Source organism: Geotrypetes seraphini, chromosome 8 (assembly GCF_902459505.1).
Source record: "Geotrypetes seraphini chromosome 8, aGeoSer1.1, whole genome shotgun sequence".
Lineage (NCBI taxonomy): Eukaryota > Metazoa > Chordata > Amphibia > Gymnophiona > Dermophiidae > Geotrypetes > Geotrypetes seraphini.
Window position 1 is genome coordinate 56,041,113 of NC_047091.1, and position 20,657 is coordinate 56,061,769.

Below are 20,657 nucleotides of genomic sequence, written 5' to 3' on the forward strand. Positions count from 1 at the left end.
TAGGTGTTAACCTATAGCAGGGGTAGGGAACTCCAGTCCTCGAGAGCCGTATTCCAGTCGAGTTTTCAGGATTTCCCCAACAAATATGCATGAGATCTATTTGCATGCACTGCTTTCAATGCATATTCATTGGGGAAATCCTGAAAACCCGACTGGAATACGACTCTCGAGGACCGGAGTTCCCTACCCTTGACCTATAGCATCAGAATTTAGGGGTAGTGGAATAGCTCTGGCATGTACAAGACCTTCTCACTGCTGGGGGTCTGCTTCTGCCACAATGTTTAAAGAAGAGTGACTGCTGCACATCTTCTATAAGCAGTGACATATACTCCAAACTTATTCCTCTCCCCCCTTTTGAAACAGACTTCTTCTTAGACAGGATGCTGCAGAGCAAAGGCTTCCATGGCAGGCCAATAATAGCAGGATCATGTTGCTAATACTGCCAGCTGCCTGAAATTATGAAATTGCAGTGCCGGAGGAAATATGTGGGGATAGGGGAGACTCATAGAGCCATACCCAACTCCATGGTGGGGGCTGGACTGGAGAGAGTGAGTCCAAAACCTGGTCAAACTCTCTTCAGTCTAGGAAACCCCCTGGGCACCCAGTCCTCTAAAGAGAGGACTTGTACAAGTAAATATGGACATCTGATAACCCTGCAGAAGGTAGGGTTACCAGACATCTGGATTTCCTCAGACATGACCTCCTTTTGAGGACATGTCTGGAGGTCCGTACGGATTTTCAAAACCAGCACTTTGAAAAGCTTCTAAGAAATCGCCGTCAGGCAGGAGGGCATCCGTGCAGACAGTAGGGGGTGGGGCTAGGGTGGGATTGGGGACTAGGACATAATAGGGCGGGGTTGGGTGGAACTGGGCAGGCCTGGGAGGCAGTTCTAGGGGTCCGTATTTTCCAAATGGAAAATCTGGTAACCCTAACACAAGGGCTTCCACTAAATAGCTGCAAATGAAAAAAGGAACCAAGAAACCTGGTCTGGAATTCAGCCTAGAGCAGGTCAGGACTCCATTATACTATAGAGGAGTAAAAATTTCAGGAAATGGAGGAATAATGTAATATGTCTTTGGATTAAGTCTTAGAAAGGCAGGAAGTCTGGGGGAAGCAGGAGATAGGAAGTTATTGTCCTTTGAAGCCACATTCCCCAACCAGCCCCAGTAAGCTTTGCTAGAGAAACACCAAAGCTGTAAAGGGGACTTATTTTGCTGTGATGCTTATGTATGGTTACGTATGGAAATAAAACCCGGATGTCTCAATCTGATCTCTTTTTTTTCTAGAGCCATTTGGTAACCTTACTTAATAGCAGGACCTGGGCTTACTTAAAGAAGTAAATCTTTTTTTTTTTTTTTAATTCTTTATTTGATTATTCATTATAATAACAAATATTCACAAATATCCATCAAATTCTGTATACAAGATACAACTTAGCATATAAAGAAAATAAATCATCCATGATATAGTCCACATTATAATGGTCGCCAGTATTAAGTAAAAAGTAAAAATCTATCTATCATTTAACATAGCAGGCAGTAATTGGCAAATCCATATATATAAAGTTATTAATAATAGAAATTATACTTTCAGCAAAAGTTTCCCTTTAATAAAGTCTTCTAACTGGACTGGTTCAAAAAAAGTATACTTATCACTTCCATACGAGACTAAGCATTTGCACGGAAATTTTTTTTTTTTCCAGCTGGAGGAATTGCTTCCTTTTAAACTGAGTTTGTCTAGAGACATCTGGAAAAATTATCACACGTTGGCCACAAGAAATATAATTTCAAAATAGCCTGTTTTTCCATCTCTGTTTTGAAAACCACTAATAAAGTTGCTCGTTTATCAATTATATCCTTAGAGAATTCAAGAAATTGTGATAAAATCAAACTATCAGGTGAAACAAGTTTATCCATTTCTCCTTCTTCAAGTATTTCTTTAGACACTCTTGGAATGTAATAGAGCAGTGTTTTTCAACCTTTTTTGGGCAAAGGCACACTTGTTTCATGAAAAAAATCACGAGGCACACCACCATTAGAAAATGTTAAAAAATTTAACTCTGTGCCTATATTGACTATATATAAAGTAATTCACTTGAGTGCCACCGCCGCCATCGGGAACAGGCCGGCGCCAAGTTCTCCCTGCTTCTATTCCCCACGGGGCCGACCAACTCTCGCCACCCGTCGTCAATTCTAACGTCGGAGAGGACTTTCTAGGCCAGCCAGGCAGCGATTGGCTGGCCCAGAACGTCCTCTCCGACATCAGAATTGACGCGAGTGGCGAGAGTTGGCCGGCCCCACAGGGAAAAGCAGGGAGAACTTGGCGCCGGCCTGTTCCCGATGGCGGCGGTGGCACTCAAGTGGCTAAAGAGCCGCAGTTTGCAGGCCTAGGGACAACACTGGAGGGTGGCCAGCTGTGCACCCCCTTGGGACGTAAACCCGGGGTGGGGCAGACCGCCCCCCCCACCCTGGTATGCCACTATCTGTACCTCACTCCCTCCCTATGACCAAAAATTCTCCTTTCTTCTATTCCCCGTGTACACAACCATCTCTTTCCTTCCCTTCCTCTCTCCAAAGTCCATGCCTTCTGTGTCCAAACACTCATTCCCTCCCCCACCTCAGCATCTCTTTCCCTCCCTTCCTCTCTCCCAAGTCCATTTCTTCTGTGTCCAAAAACGCATTCCCTCCCCCACCTCAGCATCTCTTTCCCTCCCTTCCTCTCTCCCAAGTCCATGCCTTCTGTGTCCAAAAACCCATTCCCTCCCCCCCCTCAGCCTCTCTTTCCCCCCCTTCCTCTCTCCCAAGTTCATGCCTTGTGTCCAAAACGCACTCCCTCCCCCCTTTTGTGTTCCGTGTTTGCCTCCCAGCCCATCTTTGCAACTTTCTCAGCAAAACGAAGCTCAAGCCGCGAGGCTTGTCTTCTGCTTCCTGCCTGCCCTGCCGCGCACAAATAGCCGAACGGAAGTATTCTCCGACGTCAGCGCTGACGTCGGAGGGCAGGCTTTGCTTAAGCCCTCCCTCCGACGTCAGCGCTGACATCGGGGAACGCTTGCGATCGGCTATATGTTAGCTGCAGGGCAGGCAGGAACAGAAGACGAGCCTCGCGGCTCGAGATGTATTGAACTCCGCGGGTCCCCCGTCAAGCTCTCTCCTGTCCACGTGGGGCGGACCGCCCCTCTCCCTAGACTGTGGCCTAGGACCCTGGGGGAGCCCGGGCCCCCTGTCAGCTCCGGGCCCCTGAATGCAGGACTGGTGGTACTGCCCTGATGGCGGCCCTGACCGTACGGCACACCAGGCAACATCTCGCGGCACACTAGTGTGCCACAGAACAGCGGTTGAAAAACACTGTAATAGAGGTTATCTAATTCAAGATTATCCACTTTAGTATAATGCAATATATCCCTCAAATACATTTTCAAGAGTTCCAAAGAAGACAAGTAATGTGTTAAGGGAAAATTTAATAAATGAAGATTTTTAGTCCTTAAGGAATTCTCTAATTTTTCTAACTTAGTATGAATCAACATACCATCTTTAATATTAGAAGCAGCATTTACTTGTAAAGTGTTCACAGCTTGATCTAATTTTTCTAACTTTTTTTCTGTTTCACTCTGATTAACATCAAATTCTTTCATTTTAACTGTAACATCAAGAGAAAATTGACATAATTTCAAAACGGTTTTTTGTAGTGTTGATTCTATTCTATTAATGCTTAGCCATACATCGTTTAAAGTGATCTCTTTGTCCTTAAGAAGGACTTCAGAGCCTTGCCCCATGTCCATCTGCACAGGGGTCAGCTCTTTATGTCCCTCTAAGGATAAATCCTCCAGTCCAAAAGATAATAATATTTGTTGGGAAGAAGATATTCCCTCCTTCACTGGTTGGGAGTCTTTCCTCCCTAAAGAATATGATGGTTGAAGGGGTGGTGTAGGTTCTCCAGAGGACAGCGAAGCTGTTATAGTATCTAAATTTACCTGCTCTTTCCTTTGTGGCAACACAGGGGCCGTAAGATGGCGATCCATCGGACCCTTCATCGAAACTGGTGGTACTACTTTGGCCTTTCTCTTGCCCATATTGATAAATTTTGATACTCCCTGCTCCCTGCTCCTCTTAGGCTCCGAAGGGGCTCATAAGGGGCAGGCCCCTTTGGCTCGCGACCCAAGGCCACGTTCCGCGGCTAGCTGGCAATTTAAAGATCCTAGCAGGACCCTCTCAGCTGGCTGGATGGTAAGCTGCGGGACTGCCTGTCCCGATGATGAAAAGTGCTTCTCAGCACTGGCGGCCAAAGAAGTAAATCTTTAATGGGCAGACTGGATGAACCATTCAGGTCTTTTTTTTTTTTTTTTTAAACATATTTTTATTGAGAATGGCAAACAGGCCAGACAAGCAAGTACATCAACAAAATAACAGTATAGGAGGAACTAGAAAAGCATCGGGGGGAAGGGGGGTGGGCTTCGTAGGGGAGGACTGTATGGGCTGGTGGCTGAGTTGGTTGTAGTGTGCTTGCTATATGTATGTTGTGTGGAGTGTTGTGTATGGTTTACTGATTGTCTGTTTGCTTGAAGGTTGATGGACCTTTCTCATTCAGGTCTTTATCTGCCATCATTTACTATGTTACTATATTTTAAGCTGCTTGATTGCTTGACATGCAGAGTAACCCATCTAAAGCCTGCATGGAGACTGTATGAGTCACCTGGACAGCCATTCAACTTTTCAAGGCGGTTGTACTTCCCTCGCCTCACAAGAACTAGTGTTTTCTCATTCGCAGGTACTACTGAATAAAATAAATTTCCAGTGTATATTAGATAGCAGAAGGACTTATGCACTTTCAAGAAATTGTTGAAATGGCTCTTATTCTGGAAAGTGAAATTTGTATAATGCGAATTGTTTTTGTGATTTTATATGTATGTTGGTTTGTGATATTTATTATGTATGTGAAATTGTAATCCGTCTTATTAAAGGCAGACTATAAATAATAAACTATAAACTTTAGGGTCCTTTTACTAAGGCACGCTAAATGCAACACATCCATTTTATTCTATGGACACACGTATTAGCATAGTGCGCCTTAATAAAAAGACCCCTATTTAAAAGGACCCCTATGTATTATAGCCTCAAAGTTCAACTGCAAACATCAATTAGATTTATTCAGCTGCTGTTCACCAATGGTCATTCTTAGCACTCTCTTTTAGCACCCTTGCCAAACCAACTTCTTGGTTTCAATCCCTCTGGAAGGTTTATAAACCAAACAGAACATTGTGTTCAGAGGGTGCCATGAGACTCTTGGCGGCTACTGAAGAAAATGTGAGATATGTAGATACAAAATCTAAGATGTTTTCTGTAGCTGGAATGTCCCTTTGAAATAAACTGCCGGGACATCTAAGATTAAGCACTGACCGTTTTAGCTTCAAAAAGCTGCTGAAAACCAAGCTATTTGTGGATGCCTATTTGTAGAGTTATTCAGCCTTCATATTAACCTTTTTTTAAAATATTCTACATATCCTACAATTCTATGCGGATTGCAAATTATTCAGGTACTTATGCATTATTCCCTAACTGTCCTGGCGGGCTCAAACTCTATCTAATGTACCTGGAGCAATGGGGATTAAGTGACTTGCCCAGGGTCACAAGGAGCAGTGCGGGGTTTGAAACCACAACCCCAGGGTGCTGGGGCTGTAGCTCTAACCACTGCACTACACATTATATTTCCTGGTAGTTGTCATTTCTGTCCTGACTCTGTGTTTGAGTCAATAAGTGGATTCCTAAGTGCTTTTGTTATTAATTGCTTGTGTATTGTTCATTTGTTTGGTTTTTTCTATTTAAAAAAAATATTTTTTTATTAAAGGTGGGAAGGAGAGCACAGACAAGTACCCAACAGAATAGATTATATGCACAGTGCAGTTATACAAATATCTTAAGCCAAAAAGCAAACACATGGGGAACAATGAGAAAGAAGCAGAGAATCTCTATTTTTTTTCTATTAAAAGAAAATGTATTTTATGGTACTGTAATTTGGTTTTATTTTTAGAAATGTGATTTTGTTCTATATTCTGCTATTACATATGTTTAGTTTTTATGGAAACGGCTTTGTCTAAAGGCAGTATATAAATTTTTTAAATAAATTTTAAAAATAAATCATACCTGCTTCATCTTGGACAGGAAACAGTCAATAAAATCTCTGGGACAATTGGCATCAAACATTTCATCATGCATCTTGATCCTTTCTAAAACAAACAGCTTCAGCTTTTCAAAATTTGAAAAGATTTTGTTGTGAGGTCCAGGGAGGTGCTTCATGACATTTGGATAAATATTGTACAGCTGCACATGGAAAGAAAAGACAATTATTTTTTATTTGATATTTAAACAACGTCATACATTAACTGGGGACTAGTTAGGGCCAGATTCAATAAATGGCTCCCAAATTTGGCACTGGAAAATATTTGCAGTAGCCCCCAAATTCTATATGAGAGACTGATGAAAAAGGGGGGGGGAGGGAGAGACCCAACCAGAGGGAGAGAGAGACCCAACCCAAGGGAAGGGAGGGCAGAGAGACCCAACTGTGGGGGGAGGGAGAGAGAGAAATTTGATGGAGGGAGTGGGCAGAGAGACTTAACTGTGGAGGGAGAGAGAGAGACCCAACCAGAGGGGAGGGAATACAGACAGAGCTACCTGACTACAACGGGGGGGGGGGGGGGAGGGAAGACAAAGAGAGAAAGACCGGACCACGGAGAGGGGGGAGAGGAGATAGAGAGACTAAACCAAGGGGGGAGGGAAGGGAAGGAAAGATGAAGGAAGGAGAGAGATACCGGATCACAAGGGGAGGGGGGAAGGGAAGACAAAGATATCCGACTGTGGAGGGAGGGGAGAGAGAGATCCATCCAGGGTGCGAGAGAGAGACCCAGCCAGGGAGATTGTGAGTGACAGACAGACAGACTTGACACCAGAGGGAAAGAGAGAAAAGGGTGCAGATGGAAGTGGGGTGAATGGAGAGAGAAAAGAGGTAGGCACTGGATGGAAGTGGGGAGGGAAGAGAGACAGACTGCTGGATGGTACTGGGGAGGAAAGAGAGGGGAAGAATGCTGGATGGGAGGAGAGAGAGAGGGTGAGCAGATGCTGGATGGAAGTGAGGAGGAGAGAAAAGGGAAGATGCTGCATAGAAGTGGGGAGGAGAGAGCTCAGACACTAGAAGGAAGGGGTAGAGAAAGAAGGCACATGCTTGATGAAAGGAAGGGATTTTTAGAGGCGCCTTGTTACAGAATCACGCATTCTTGATAGGCGCCTAAGTTTCAATTAGTGCTGATTAAAAAGCTTAATTGAGCTTGTTATTCAATTTAGATAGGCGTTTATCTAGTTGGGCACCTCCAAAATAAGTGCCTAACATTAGACGCTGGTTACAGAATTTGGGCCTAAGTGATTTATCCAAGATGTCAAGGGGAATGAGTGGGAATTGAACCCTGGCTTACCTGCTGCTCTAACCATTGTTTGATAATTCAACAGAAAATTAAAGGTTAGCAGAGCTAAAGCCTGGTGGCCAGTTGGCAACCTACCTAAAATATTGATGGGTAAATTATTTTTATGGTTGCCAGTAACCTCAGAATTTCTGTTACAGTATTGCTGAACATTATTGTTTACATGGCCAACAGGAAGATGCTGGACTGGTGAGTTAGATACTGCCTGCTTATATTTCCAGAATAATGTAAATACTATTCTGTTCGATATATTGTATCATTTTACTGTGCATTATTTTATGTGTGTGTGATATTCTGAGGGTTGTTCTTGATATGTTTTAGGCATGAATAATTAGAACTAAAATTATTGACTGGACTAAAATATTATCACTGGCATTGAGCTGATGTTTGGCTTTCTGTGTGCAATGCATTATGATTAGATTGTGTGTATATGAAAAATGAATGGAAGAAATGGCATTACAATTAGTATTATTATGTGGGAGTGGGATCTGAGGCGGAGCCTGGGCAAGTTCTGAGACGGAGCTTGAGACGATCTAGTGTGGAGCTCTCCCACAAAAAAACAAAAAAAACAAAATGTGTTGCATTGCTTATGGTCTCCTCCACCAACACCAGGAGTCTATTCCACACATCTACCATCTTTTCAGTATGAAAGTGTTTCCTCAGATTACTTCTGAGCCTATAACCTTTTAACTTCATCCTATACCTTCTCATTCTAGAGTTTTCCTTGTATCTTCTATCTCATTTTTTAGCTTGTAGTCACCAGCTCCTGATAGGGTAATGTCTCCAAATGGATTAGTTTTGTGATAGCAATGAACCTTGTTGGCTAGGGTTCATTAGAGATGCTGGTGTTTGTCTTAACACTTGCAGTGTGCCAAGGAATGTTCCCTTCTTGAGTTCATAGAATGACTGGTATGTGACTACTCATGATCCCTTTTAAAAGACTTTTTGAACCCTTGTGGAATGTAGGGTTGGTATAGGGAACAATTAAGGACATAAGAATTGCCAAACAGGTACACACTGAAGGTCCATCAAGCCCAGCATCCTGTATGCTGCTTATCCTAGGAATAAGCAGTGGATTTCCCCAAGCCATCTCAATAATGGCTTATGGCAACTATTTTTTCAGCAAGCTGTTATAAATTATGAAAGTCCTTGGGATGGGATGGAAGTCATTTGTATTGCTTTAGTATTGACTACTCAAAAGCAGAATATTCATTTCACTGTTAATTTTGACAGCCCTTTAAATTTGGTTATCCATGAGTCACTAACCAGTGACAAGGCATATTCAGAGGTGGTTCAGGATATCAAAAAAATAATGGAATGCACTTGGACAGATGAACGTTTTTTGTTTGAAATCCCACAGTAAAAAAATTTTTTAACACAAATTGATGAACCAAAAGTTGGAAATCAGGTTGGTGCACCTCCTTGGTACTCACCGTTCCCCAAATACTGCTCATGAGCTGGAAGTTTTCATTGATCAGGCCTAGCAAGGTCAGAAAGCTTTTATCTGTGTAATCAAAGCGGTTCCCAAAGACAACTGAACAGATAACGTTGGAAACAGCTTTACTCATGACAAAGGTTGGATCAAAGGGTTCCTCTGGAAACACAGAAACATAGAATATGTTTATTCATCCACTTCATATAGTGGTAAATTCTATATAAGGGGTCTAAAAAAAATCATCTCAAACCCCCCCTCCCCCTCAGCGCTATTCTGTAAACCTTGCTTAAAGTTGGCGTGGTTTATAGCATAACTGCTCCTAACTTTAGGCACAGCCATTTGAACCAACTGATATGTGGTGCACAACCTCACATCTGAAGTTAGATGCGGATGCCCGATCTTTAACTATGTGTATAACTTAAAGGCATGACCCTGATCTGCCCTTGGCCTGTCATTTCCACGTCCTCTTTTTTGACTCCATTCATCATTTAGAATAGATGCCATTTAGGCATAAATATATATGAGGGGCCACTGTAAAGTTCTCAGCCCAACCAATGAAGTTGGGGCAGTCTCCATCGAGGACTATACACCTAGTCCAGTGATTTTCCACTTTTTTTGTTCCGTCGGAAAAATACGGAACAAAAAAAAAGTGGAAAATTGCTGTACTAAGTACCTAGTCCTCAAGTTTCAAGTTTATTTATTATTTGATTAATCGCCTATTCCAAATTCTAGGCAAATTGCCTCGATGGCAATTGCCTCAACTTTGTTGGTTGGGTCGAGAACTTTTCAGCAGCCCCTCATAGGTGAATTGTTATAGAATTACCCCATAGTGGAGCTATATTATACAGCAATACATATACCCCCTTTTATGAAGCTGCGTTAGTATTTTTATCACAGGTCATGGGGGTAAAAGCTGCTATGTTCATAGAATTCCTATGAGCGTCGGAGCTTTTACTGCCACGGCCTGTGATACAAAACCCTACCATGGCTTAATACAGGGAGGGGATAAGTAGTGAATTAATTAATCAGTGAAGTCTCACATATTTTCCCCTCCCTTTTCTTTTTTTAAATTGTCGGAAGTGGTGGTATTAGCTCTGAGGCTCATAGAATTCCTATGAGTGTCGGAGGTAATGCTGGCATGGCTGGCGATAAAAAAGCCTAACATGGCTTCATCAAAGGGGAGGGGGTAAATTTGGAGGCAGAAATAAAATTGGACGACTAAGGAGAATTACCTTTGACTACGGTGTGCTGACAGATTTGGCGCACAGCTAATCATTAGCATGTGCGAAATGGTAAGAAGTCCATAGGAATAAAATGGGTTTCATAACATTAACCCCCCCCTCTTTTAATAAGGTGCGCTGATTAGCACGTGCTAATCGGTTAGCGCACCTTTGTAAAAGAAGGCCTTAGTTGAACAGTAAGGGAATATCTAAGTACCTATTTTACTTATAATTTTAATGCATCCTTATTGTCTGTTTTTTCTGTAAACCGCTTAGAATCCTAACGGAGTTTAGCGGTATATAAGAAATAAATTACATTACATTATTAAGAGGAGCCCCTAATGAACCTGGGTGAAACAAGCACTTAAAAAGAGAAAAATCTGTGCATGTCTCTGAGCTGGTGTGAAACCCGGCAGTGGAACTTGTTTGTATGTATGTGTATTAGAATGCAGGTATAAATTTTCAGTCCACTTAGATCACACCCAGGGCCATTGAAATCTTTGGGCCTGATTCTCGAAATGCGCATCCTGATTGCAGGCGGGGATAGGTGTCCTACCGCCGTCTGGCAGCCAATTGAGATGCATATTTTTAAAAAAAAATTGTTTGAGGAAGGATGCCTACATTGTAGGCATCTGTAACGTGTCTACGGAGATGTGTAGAGACACAATGTAGGGCATGGGCTTGTTTTCACCCAGAAGTGGCCTTGGGTAGACATGAGACAGATGCTTTAAATGTAGACCTGCAAAATGCTGGCCTACATTTAAGGCATCTGTTCAGCAATGTAGACGCAAATCTCTTTAGGATGTCAATGCGTGATTGACACGCAATCGTCGGCAGCCTTTTAAGCATAAGAACATAAGAACATAAGAAGCGCCATCTCCGGATCAGACCTTCGGTCCATCAAGTCCGGTGATCCGCACACGCGGAGGCCCTGCCAGGTATACACCTGGCTTACCCTATAGCCAACCATATCTCTATATGCCTCTCTCAAGGAGATATGCATCTAGTTTGCCCTTGAAGCCTAGGACTGTCGATTCCGCAATAATCTCCCCTGGGAGAGTATTCCAGATGTCAACCACTCTCTGTGTGAAGCAGAACTTCCTGATATTAGTCCTGAACTTGCCCCCCCTTAGCTTCATTTCATGTCCTCTTGTCCGTGTCAAATTGGACAATGTAAATAATCTGCTCTATTTTGTCGATTCCTTTCAGTATTTTGAAGGTCTCGATCATATCCCCACGCAGTCTCCTTTTCTCAAGGGAGAACAATCCCAGTGTTTTAAGTCGATCCTCATATTCCAGTTTCTCCATACCCTTCACTAGTTTAGTTGCTCGCCTCTTATGTTCTTATGTTCTTATGACCTCCTAAGAACACCAACCATTTGTTTTCTTGAATTCTTTGACTAGGAAATAGGCTTCTTCTTTGATCCGCTCCTCAATGCTTTTTTTCCCCACCCCGAAGTTCCTCAAAGTCTGGAGAGCAAACCGGCGAAGGTTTTTCCATTTCTCTCCATTGGTGAATGCGATACCTGGATAGGATTAGATATATCACAAGATGAGACAAGTCGACAAGGAGTTATGGAGGCCTGAGATCAAAGATATTTCTTGATTCCTTGGAAGTTTCAGTGGATAAAGAAATACTTTTTCATGGAGAGTGTGATGAATGCCCTCTCAGTAGCGATGGTGGGGTCAAAAACAGTGTCAGAGTTCACAAATATGTGGGAAAGACATAAAGGATCCCTAAATAGAAAGAGGATAGAATTTGAGCAAAACTTGACAGATCAACAGCTATAACTTTGTTTATGATGCACAGGAGTGGTGCTTAAATGGCAGCTCCAATAGTGGGGAAGTGAAGCTGATGCTGGACGGACTTCGACGGTCTGTGTCCCATATATGGCAAGGCAGACCAAGATGAGCTGGAGTTAACTTTGACAGCAGCTCTGGCAGAGGGGAAATGAAGCCATTGCTGGATGGAATTCTACAATTTGTGTCCTGTATATGGCAAGTGGGATCCAGATGGGCTGGAATTAATTTGATGGCAACTCTAGAAGTGGGGAAGTGAAGCCGATGCTGAATGGACTTCTACAGTCTATGTCCTGTGTGTGGTAGGTCAGATCAAGAGAAGTTTTGGCAGCACCTTGGTGGCTGGAAGGTAGGGCCAGTGGAGGGCGGACTTTTTTTATGGTCTGAGCTCTGAAAATGGTAAGGATGGAGCAGGACATTCATATTGTCTAAGTATAAATTTTGCATCTCTCAGGGAGAGAAGAAGACAATTAATAGTGGAACTTAGCAAGAAAAATGTAATATACCATTGAATTGTTGGTTCAACTGGATGGACCATGTGAGTCTTTATCTGTTTTCATTTACTATGTTATGATGCTTCTTGTTTTTCATTTTTCTGCTCTTAGTGCACCTTGTTTCTCTCTCTCTCTCTTGTTTGTGGACTAGAGTTTTAGGGGTAATTTAGGTTAGTATGGGGGCAATACTATAAGTCAGTGCCTCAATTTAGGTAGTCCAAACCTGTGTGGTAGGTGCCTATTCAATACTGAAGCCTAGGCATCTAGGCTTTAGGTTAGAAGCATTAACCAGTATTGGCATTTATGACATGTAGTCCTCCAGTTATGGTACATGGGCTTGTTGTGCCACTGGAGCTTGTGCACATCTGAGAAGCTGCAAGCTATGCTATCAGTAGTTTCACTACCGGCAGGGCCTTCCAAGGCAGACTGGTTTCAGTGAAGATGTCAGACTAACGATGTACCAACCATCTGGGCAGCAGCAGATGGGCAGTGTTGGAGGCAGAGGATCACGTTTGATGCAACAGCAACATTGAATTTATACTGCACAGAAGAAAGACCAGGCAATCTACTTCTGTATTCTGCCTCGAAAACTTAATGATGATCATCAAGTCACTAGGACTCGAATACAAGTCAATGGCACCTGTCAACATTTAGACACTGCAGTTATACCAGCTGTAAGTTACGTGTATATGTGGGTGCTTTACCTATGACCCCCCACTCATTCTCCACCCTGTATATGTTCCCTTTGCAAACAACTGCTCTGTAAGTTAAGAGCCAGATTCTGTAAACAGTGCACTAGTTAGGCACTCCTAACTAAAATCTGTGCCTAACCTAAATTAAATCGGTTAGCTTAAAAGGCATTGTAATTCACTGCAACACTGAAGTTAATTGAATAATTAATTTTTAAAAAATTAAAATTAAAAGTTAGGCACAAAATTCCGCGCAGTGCCTAATGATTTAAGTGGAGGCGCCTTCCGATTCCTAATGACGCCTACCTGAAAAGTAAGCATGGTTAGGGATGGAGGATAGGCATGGTTGACTTAGGTGTTACAAGGCGTTTGAGTTAGGTGCCGGTAAATTAGGCCTGGTAAAACCTGGCCTAATATACCGGCACCTACCTTCAGGACATCGAGTGATGCCTAAGCATGCCTAGATACTACTATGTGGGATTCTATCAATGGTGCCTAGCGGTTGATTGACAACTTCACTGAGTGGCACCTACAGTGTAGGCACAGCCAAGTACTGTTTATAGAATCAGGCCTTAGGTGGATTTTTATAGCATAGCGCCTAGGTGTCCTGCTAGCGCTTAGGCAGATATGTGTGCACAGTCATAAGTGAGTGCTAGTATTCTAACATGCGGATGCCTAGATTATAGAACAAGAGTTATTCTTGAATATAGAATGAAAATGTTGATAAATAATATTTTTTTAAAAAAAGAGAGCTGTGTTATCAAAGCTGTGTTAACAGCTAATATTTACCCATGCTGCATGCAAAAAATATGTCCAAATTTAATTTTTGCTTACAAAAAACCAAACAAACACCCGATTGTCTGTGATAGGACAACGAGCAGCACAGTTTTGAACCGTTCTCACCATTTCCTTGGGTGAACCTAAACACCACAGGGTATTCTCCTCTTCCACTGAATTCTTCTCCTTGATCAATAAGGGCTTCTTTCACAGCTTTATAGCCATATAGTACCACTGATGGCTCAGTGCCCATGTAGACTGTGTACACTGAGCCGTACTTTTCACTCAGCTATACAAAAAAAAGAACAAGAATTATATGTAATTATAGGAAATATTCAGTTGGAACCAGTCTACAGAGCATAGCCAAGAAGTATTTCTTATGAATCAGATGCAGCCTTAGGAACATGTAGCTTTAATGGAAGACAAAGGGATTCCTGGAAGACAAAGGGATTGAGGGGTACAGATAAGAGCAGTGGAAGGTTTAGAGATAAGTGTAGAGGTAGGCATAAAATTAGTCAGGGACCGCTGACCAGGCAATATGCCTGATGGGCCGCCGCGTGAGCGGACCGCTGGGCTGGATGGACCTCTGGTCTGCCCCGGCGGAGGCGACTACTTATGTACTTATGTACTTATGTAATCAAACGAGAACAATTCTTACCAGCCTTTGGAAAAAGATGTTTTCCTTATAAAAACTAGACGAGGCAGAAGTGAAAACATGGCCAAGGGCAATAGTACTAAGATGTTGCTTTTAAAAGATTGCATTTTTTTGGGTTAATTTGTAAAGATAACACAACTGGCTGAATACAGAAGGCATAAGGTAGATGGTTCAGCTAATGAGAAATACATTCCTAGTTCTGACCAAGAACCCTGGGCTAATCAACATTTTGTGGCGTGCTATGCCCAAGCGATAATGCCTATTGGTGTGGCAGCCAATATGTTTTTCTGTTTCTTTACACATTCGCAAACAGATTCTTTTGGTGTCACTTTACCTACACAGTAACAGCCTGAGGAGGTGGCAGGTCCTCCATGTCCCACTGGCAGGAAGAGAAGGGAAGTAACATTTAAGATTTGGGAGACACTGGGCTCAGGCAGGGTAGTTGAAGAGCCAACAGAAGGGCATGGGGAGAGACAAAGGGCTCCTTTTACGAAGGTGAGGTATCAGTTTAACGTGCATAATAGCGTGCGCTAAACTGCCAGCTATGCTAGCCGCTACCATCTCCTCTTGAGCAGGCAGTAGTTTTTGGGCTTGCACGGGGGTTAGCGGCTTCATAAAAGGAGCCCAAAGGCAGAGAGAAAAATGCCCAAGAAAGGGCAACATTATAGGTGTAAAAACGAGAGGGTAAGAAGGGTGGATCATATTAAAAGGGGTGAAGTTAACAAGAAAAGGAGGATAGAAGCATAAGGGAACAGGTGAGGTTAAAAAATAGGGAAAAAAAGGAGGAGTGGGGTTATAAGAAGAAACAAAGGAGAGGAGTGTGGTAGTAGAATATAAGTGGGGGAGTGGGGAGAGACGAAGAGAGAGGAGGGATATATAAATGCATTCGGGAAGGGGTTAGAGAGAAGCAAAGAAGAGAAGGGCGTAGCAAGGAGGTGAAATATAAGAGATGGGGCAGAGTTTGAGAGCAAGGAAGGAAATGGGAGAAGTGCAGGGAGAAAGAAGAGTATACAAACAGCAGGAGAGTTAGGGGTGAATGCAGGGTGTTGGCAGGGAAAGACAAGAATGTAAAAGGGGATGGCATAGGGTAGAAAATGAGAGGAGTTCAAGATGATGATAATGAGTGCTTAAGAAGCCTACATCTCACCAACATATACTCCCCCCCCAGAATACCAATCACACTCATACTCCGGACAAACCTATCCCCCACACCATCACAAACTCGCACCCACAAACCTCCCACATGCACTCCCTCCTGCCACCATAACACTCCATTAACTCCAAACCACCTCCTTCCATACCCCTCCCCCACATATGCAACACAACTACATCCCTTCATATACCCCAACACACAACCCTTCCCCCCACATTTCCTAGTGCCAACATATTCATCGACTGCCACCCCCATATGCACACATTGTCAACATACCATCTGCACCACCCTGCATACATTAAACCCATACCCCCACACCCTCCAGAACTTCTCCTCACGCATACTTCCCTCCATATGCTCCCAATATACTCACTATCCTCACACACAAACCTCCGCACACCCCTTCACATACATCAACACCTTGGAAGTACTCATCCCCCAAATACTCACACCTTCCCAACATACCCATTGTACCACAAACACACCCTCACACATATACCTCCAATGCCCCAACATGTACCCCTAATACACACTCCCCCACATACACACTTGCAAACCCTTAGCAACTATTCCATGTCCTGACATCCAACCCACACAATCTCACAGATATACAACTAACCCCCAAACTTTATAAAAAGTGCTAAAAATTGGGCATACAATTTTGGTCACATACCCAAAAACGCACAATTTGATTGAATAACAAACCAATTACTGACAATAATTGGCTTCTTAACAAGCTGTTATTGGTGCTAATTAATATCAATTACAAACTATGTGTGAAATGGAGTGGTGATTGTGTTAGTCCACCTTCCAAGGTAATATATAGAAATAAATAAATGAAATAAGGTAATACCTTTTTTTATTGGACTAACTCAATGCATTTTATGATGAGTTTTCGAAGGTAACTGTCCTTTTAAGGGCAATCGAGCATAAAGACTATAGAGTTTAACGTTATCGATAGCAGCCCCTCCTATTGTTTTTTCCTTAATTGTTCTCTTTTACTTTGAATATTGTAGTTCTTGCCTTTACCTTTCATTCTTGTTTGTCTTTGTTTTTAATAGTTTTTATAAGTTTTTATAGTTATAGTTTGGGGACCTAATGTCAACTCAAACTCGTATTTTAGTTAAAGTTTGTTTTCTGGTTTTTACGAATTTGTACACCGCCTAGAAGGCTGATTGGGCGGTATAAGAAATTTTAAATAAACTTGAAATTTCAGATCAGAAATAAGCAAATAGTTTATATGAAGAAAAATATGAAAGCATTTCAGGGATGGTTTCACAGGAAGAAGGGTGGGTGGTCAGCAGGAGATAGAGAGGTAACAAAACAGTTTTGGAGTGGGAAAGGAAGCCTAGATCTTTGTTAAGTCTTGTCTGGTAGACGTCAAAATATTTTATCATTTTAATTTCAAATGTTTTACGTTCTTGGATTGTCTTAAAGTTCCCTGTTAGTGTTCTTACCATAAAATCATTGGTGCAGTCATGTGTGCAAATTTAGGTGTGGAATCAGCGAGTCAAAAAAGGGGGCATGGAAACGGGTGGGTTATGGGATGGTCATGGGCAGACAGGAGACGTTTCTTTCAGTCCTCTAATCTCTGTCTTACTGTAAAGCAAACAGGTTATATCGGAATATTTTGAGGGGTGCCAATTGTAACTGTGATTGCATGTACTGCATTTTGTCCAAGTCTAGCATTCCTTTCCCTTTGAATGCAGCAGGGGGGAAAGAACAGGGTTTCATTCCATAGTCTGAAATGTATACCCTTCTCCCTCTGTATTCGCTGTGATAGGGGATTAACAGAACCGCAAATACAGAAAAGCCGCAAATACCTTTTTCATATGTTATTCGCTGTTTTCTATTAAAAACTATCGTGAATATGGTGAAACCACAAATAACATGGTGGGAGACCTGGCCTGTTCCTGAAGGAGAGGCAAAACACGGCGAAGAAAGTGCTGGGAATCAGCGATTTTCTCTATAAACGCTTGGAATCAGTGATTTCTCTATGCAAGCTGATGTAATTTGGAGAAGAAGCCAGCAAGCTAAAAACCGTGAATAATTGAAACCGCGATTGCTGAAACCGCGAATACGGAGGGAGAAGTGTAATGGCTTAGGGTTAGGTCTCAGTCTTTAACTTGCTTCGATATGTGTTTCAAGTAAAGCTTCCTTTATGTGTGTGAGTGATGAATAAAACAGTTGCACTAAAAGTTGTTTTGACCTCTGATTTTTCATTGCAATGTTGATGATCCAGGAATGAGATTGTATCTAAATTAAGTCTAGTTGTTCTTTTATAATTCACTTCTGGATTTAAAGTTACAATTTGAAATTGATGACTGCATCCTGCTTTTATATGTAGGAAAAGATAACAGAGAATTGCACCACCGGCTGCAAATGAAGGTCTTTTGAGAAAAGTTTTAAATATCTGTTGCTTAACTTTAGCGGAGATGTTAAATTCTAAACTATATTGAGCTTTTAATATTCTGATTCTAGCTGCCAGTGTCTCGTTCTATTTTTTGCCCAACTGAAAAAGTAATGCCCTTCTGAATTTTTAAATAAGTTTGCTTACAGTGTTTCTCCTCTTCCGCATTCACTAAAGCAAATGCATCCTGGTTTGTTGTCTGACATATTTACCGCCTTTATCTGGTTACCTGTCCTCATTTCATTGATTATTTTTGCTGAAATCCACCCTAAGGTATCCACTGTATACAGTATATCCCATTCCTTTTGGAATCCCATCACTGTTTTTACCTCTGCCAACTGTTTTAGATTGAGTCATATATAGATCTTAACATAATAAAGTGAGTGTTTTTAACTATGTTTATTGAATTTAATATTGTAGTTTTCACACACGTTTATTCTCATTTCAGAGCCTTCACCTCCAGTTTAACTGTATTTGTTTGTCGGTTCCCTGACGCAGGACTGAAACGTGGCACGTCGAAACCAGCTACTTTTCTAAGTTAAGTTAAACATTTTCTACATTTTAGAACTTCAATAAAAGGCTAAGCATAGCTGTAGTAGCTAGCAACATAACAGTTAATGAAAACTCACACCTGGAGTAAATTTACATTGAACACTGCAATGATTGGGTGGTGAGGCGGAACACAATGCCTTCATGTCTCTGAGCAGAGTTCTATTAGACATGTAAATTGATAACTATCGTACCAAAATCTATGATTATTTTTCATGAAGTGGCTTTTCTTATATTAAAACTGTTCTAGAAGGGCATTCCAGACCTCAGCCACCTTTACTTTGAAAAACGGTTTCCCAATGGTGCTGTTGAATCTACCTCAATATTTATTTTTAGTTGCATGGGATTTGCTATAGTTGCTAGTTGCTGAACTCTGTATGGCAATGTTCAAGGGACCACATTGGCCATTGATACTGCAGCATTCTACTTCAGTTCCCAGCGCAAGATATCGGGCGCTTCATCACTAAACAGTGAAGCGACTTTTGCGCTTACAAGAAGACTTGGGAGAAAGTAACCTACATGGAGCGGCAGCTAAAACATCTTTTCTAAAGGGCTCCTTTTACTAAGCTGTGCTAGCATCTATAACTAACCCCCATGCTACGCGGAAAAACTAACACCAGCTCAATGGAGGCATTAGCGTCTAGCGTGCGCGGCATTGTAGCGTGGACTAAAACTGTTAGCGCAGCTTAGTAAAAGGAGCCCTAAATGAAGGCATGGCAGGTTGAATAAACCTGCAGAACGCAGAACCCTAAAAACTCTAAGCACCTTGCTGGACCAACTAGATTGACCAACTAGATTGACCACTTTGCCATATTTACTGTGCTACTAAGTTGCACTATTTTTATAAAGCTGTGGTGATGTAAGAATCTTGGTAAGTGATATTGAATATGGGCATAAAAAAAATACAAGTGCTCCTTGGGGGTAACTTTGACTGCATCAAATTTGATCTTGTCAGTCCTAGACTCACCATGGTGAGCGATTTGACCATGTCTTTCATATCCAGCTGCAGGAGATTGCCTATCACTGGCAGGGGTGAAGGGCCTGGAGGGAGCTGCATTTCTTTCTTCCAGCCCTTTCCATTTCGGAACAACATCAGACAGGACAGGAAAATGATCAGAAAAACAAGCAGAGCCCCACTGGCATCCATTCTCAGAAAATATTTTCTTGAATCTGTAATGGATAAACATTTTAAAAAACCCCACAAAGATTATATGTTACATAAACAAACTTTACCAAGATAGTGGCAATAATAACGATTATATCATAGATTGAAAGATGTTTAGATGGTGAGAAAGTGCCCTACAACACTGCGAAAACCCTGGTGATTATAAGCTTATATATATTGTTGCCATAAGAAATCACAGCTTTAGATGTAATTATCAGATTAAAACAATTACAGGTGCACCTTATGCCAACCTATACTGCAGGATTCTGCTGAGTCATCCGTATTAGTTGCATCCTAGGGGTAATAGTTTGTTTTTCCCTCTTTGGGCTAGATTCACTAAGCAAACCGATCATGTACCGATCGGTTTGCGAGCCCTTAACGACCAGTTTTCCATCTGGCCCTATTTACTAAAGCCTTTGGCGATCCTTCCATGCAAATTAGTAAAACCCCATGCAAAATAGCCAAGCGATTGATTCACTAACAATTGCTTGGCTATTTTGGGTCGGGTTTTACTATTGCCAAACCCGACTGCTGTGGACCTGTCAGTAACTGAGTTACCGTCAGGTCTGCAGGCTTTTTGACAGGCCTGCCTGTCTTTTTTATTCATTTTTTTTCATGGCACAGATATTTTGCGTGTTACACACACAACATATCTTCACTATAAAAAAAATGAATAAAAAAGACAGGCAGGCCTGTTAAAAAAAAGAAAAAGTAAAAAAAAAAATTTGTGATGCCCCCACCGCGTATATCCCACCCGCAATTTCCCCCCCCCCCTGTGCCGATGCCCCACAAAAGGCAGGAGGGTTGCCAACTCCCTCCTGCCATGTTACCCCCCTGATCTTGTC

General features: G+C 42.0%; 1 protein-coding gene across 1 annotated transcript in view; it reads right to left on the reverse strand.

The window, feature by feature from the left end:
- The window catches only part of LOC117365422 (cytochrome P450 2F3-like), a 64,817-nt gene that overhangs the window by 26,923 nt on the left and 17,237 nt on the right, over nt 1–20,657 (reverse strand). The window contains exons 2-6 of the mRNA XM_033955863.1: nt 19,615–19,817; nt 14,007–14,169; nt 11,497–11,646; nt 8,899–9,059; nt 6,138–6,314 (exon numbers count right to left, since the gene is read on the reverse strand). Coding sequence (XP_033811754.1) covers nt 6,138–6,314; nt 8,899–9,059; nt 11,497–11,646; nt 14,007–14,169; nt 19,615–19,794 — 831 coding nt within the window. The 5' untranslated portion in view covers nt 19,795–19,817. The remainder of the gene's footprint in view (nt 1–6,137; nt 6,315–8,898; nt 9,060–11,496; nt 11,647–14,006; nt 14,170–19,614; nt 19,818–20,657) is intronic.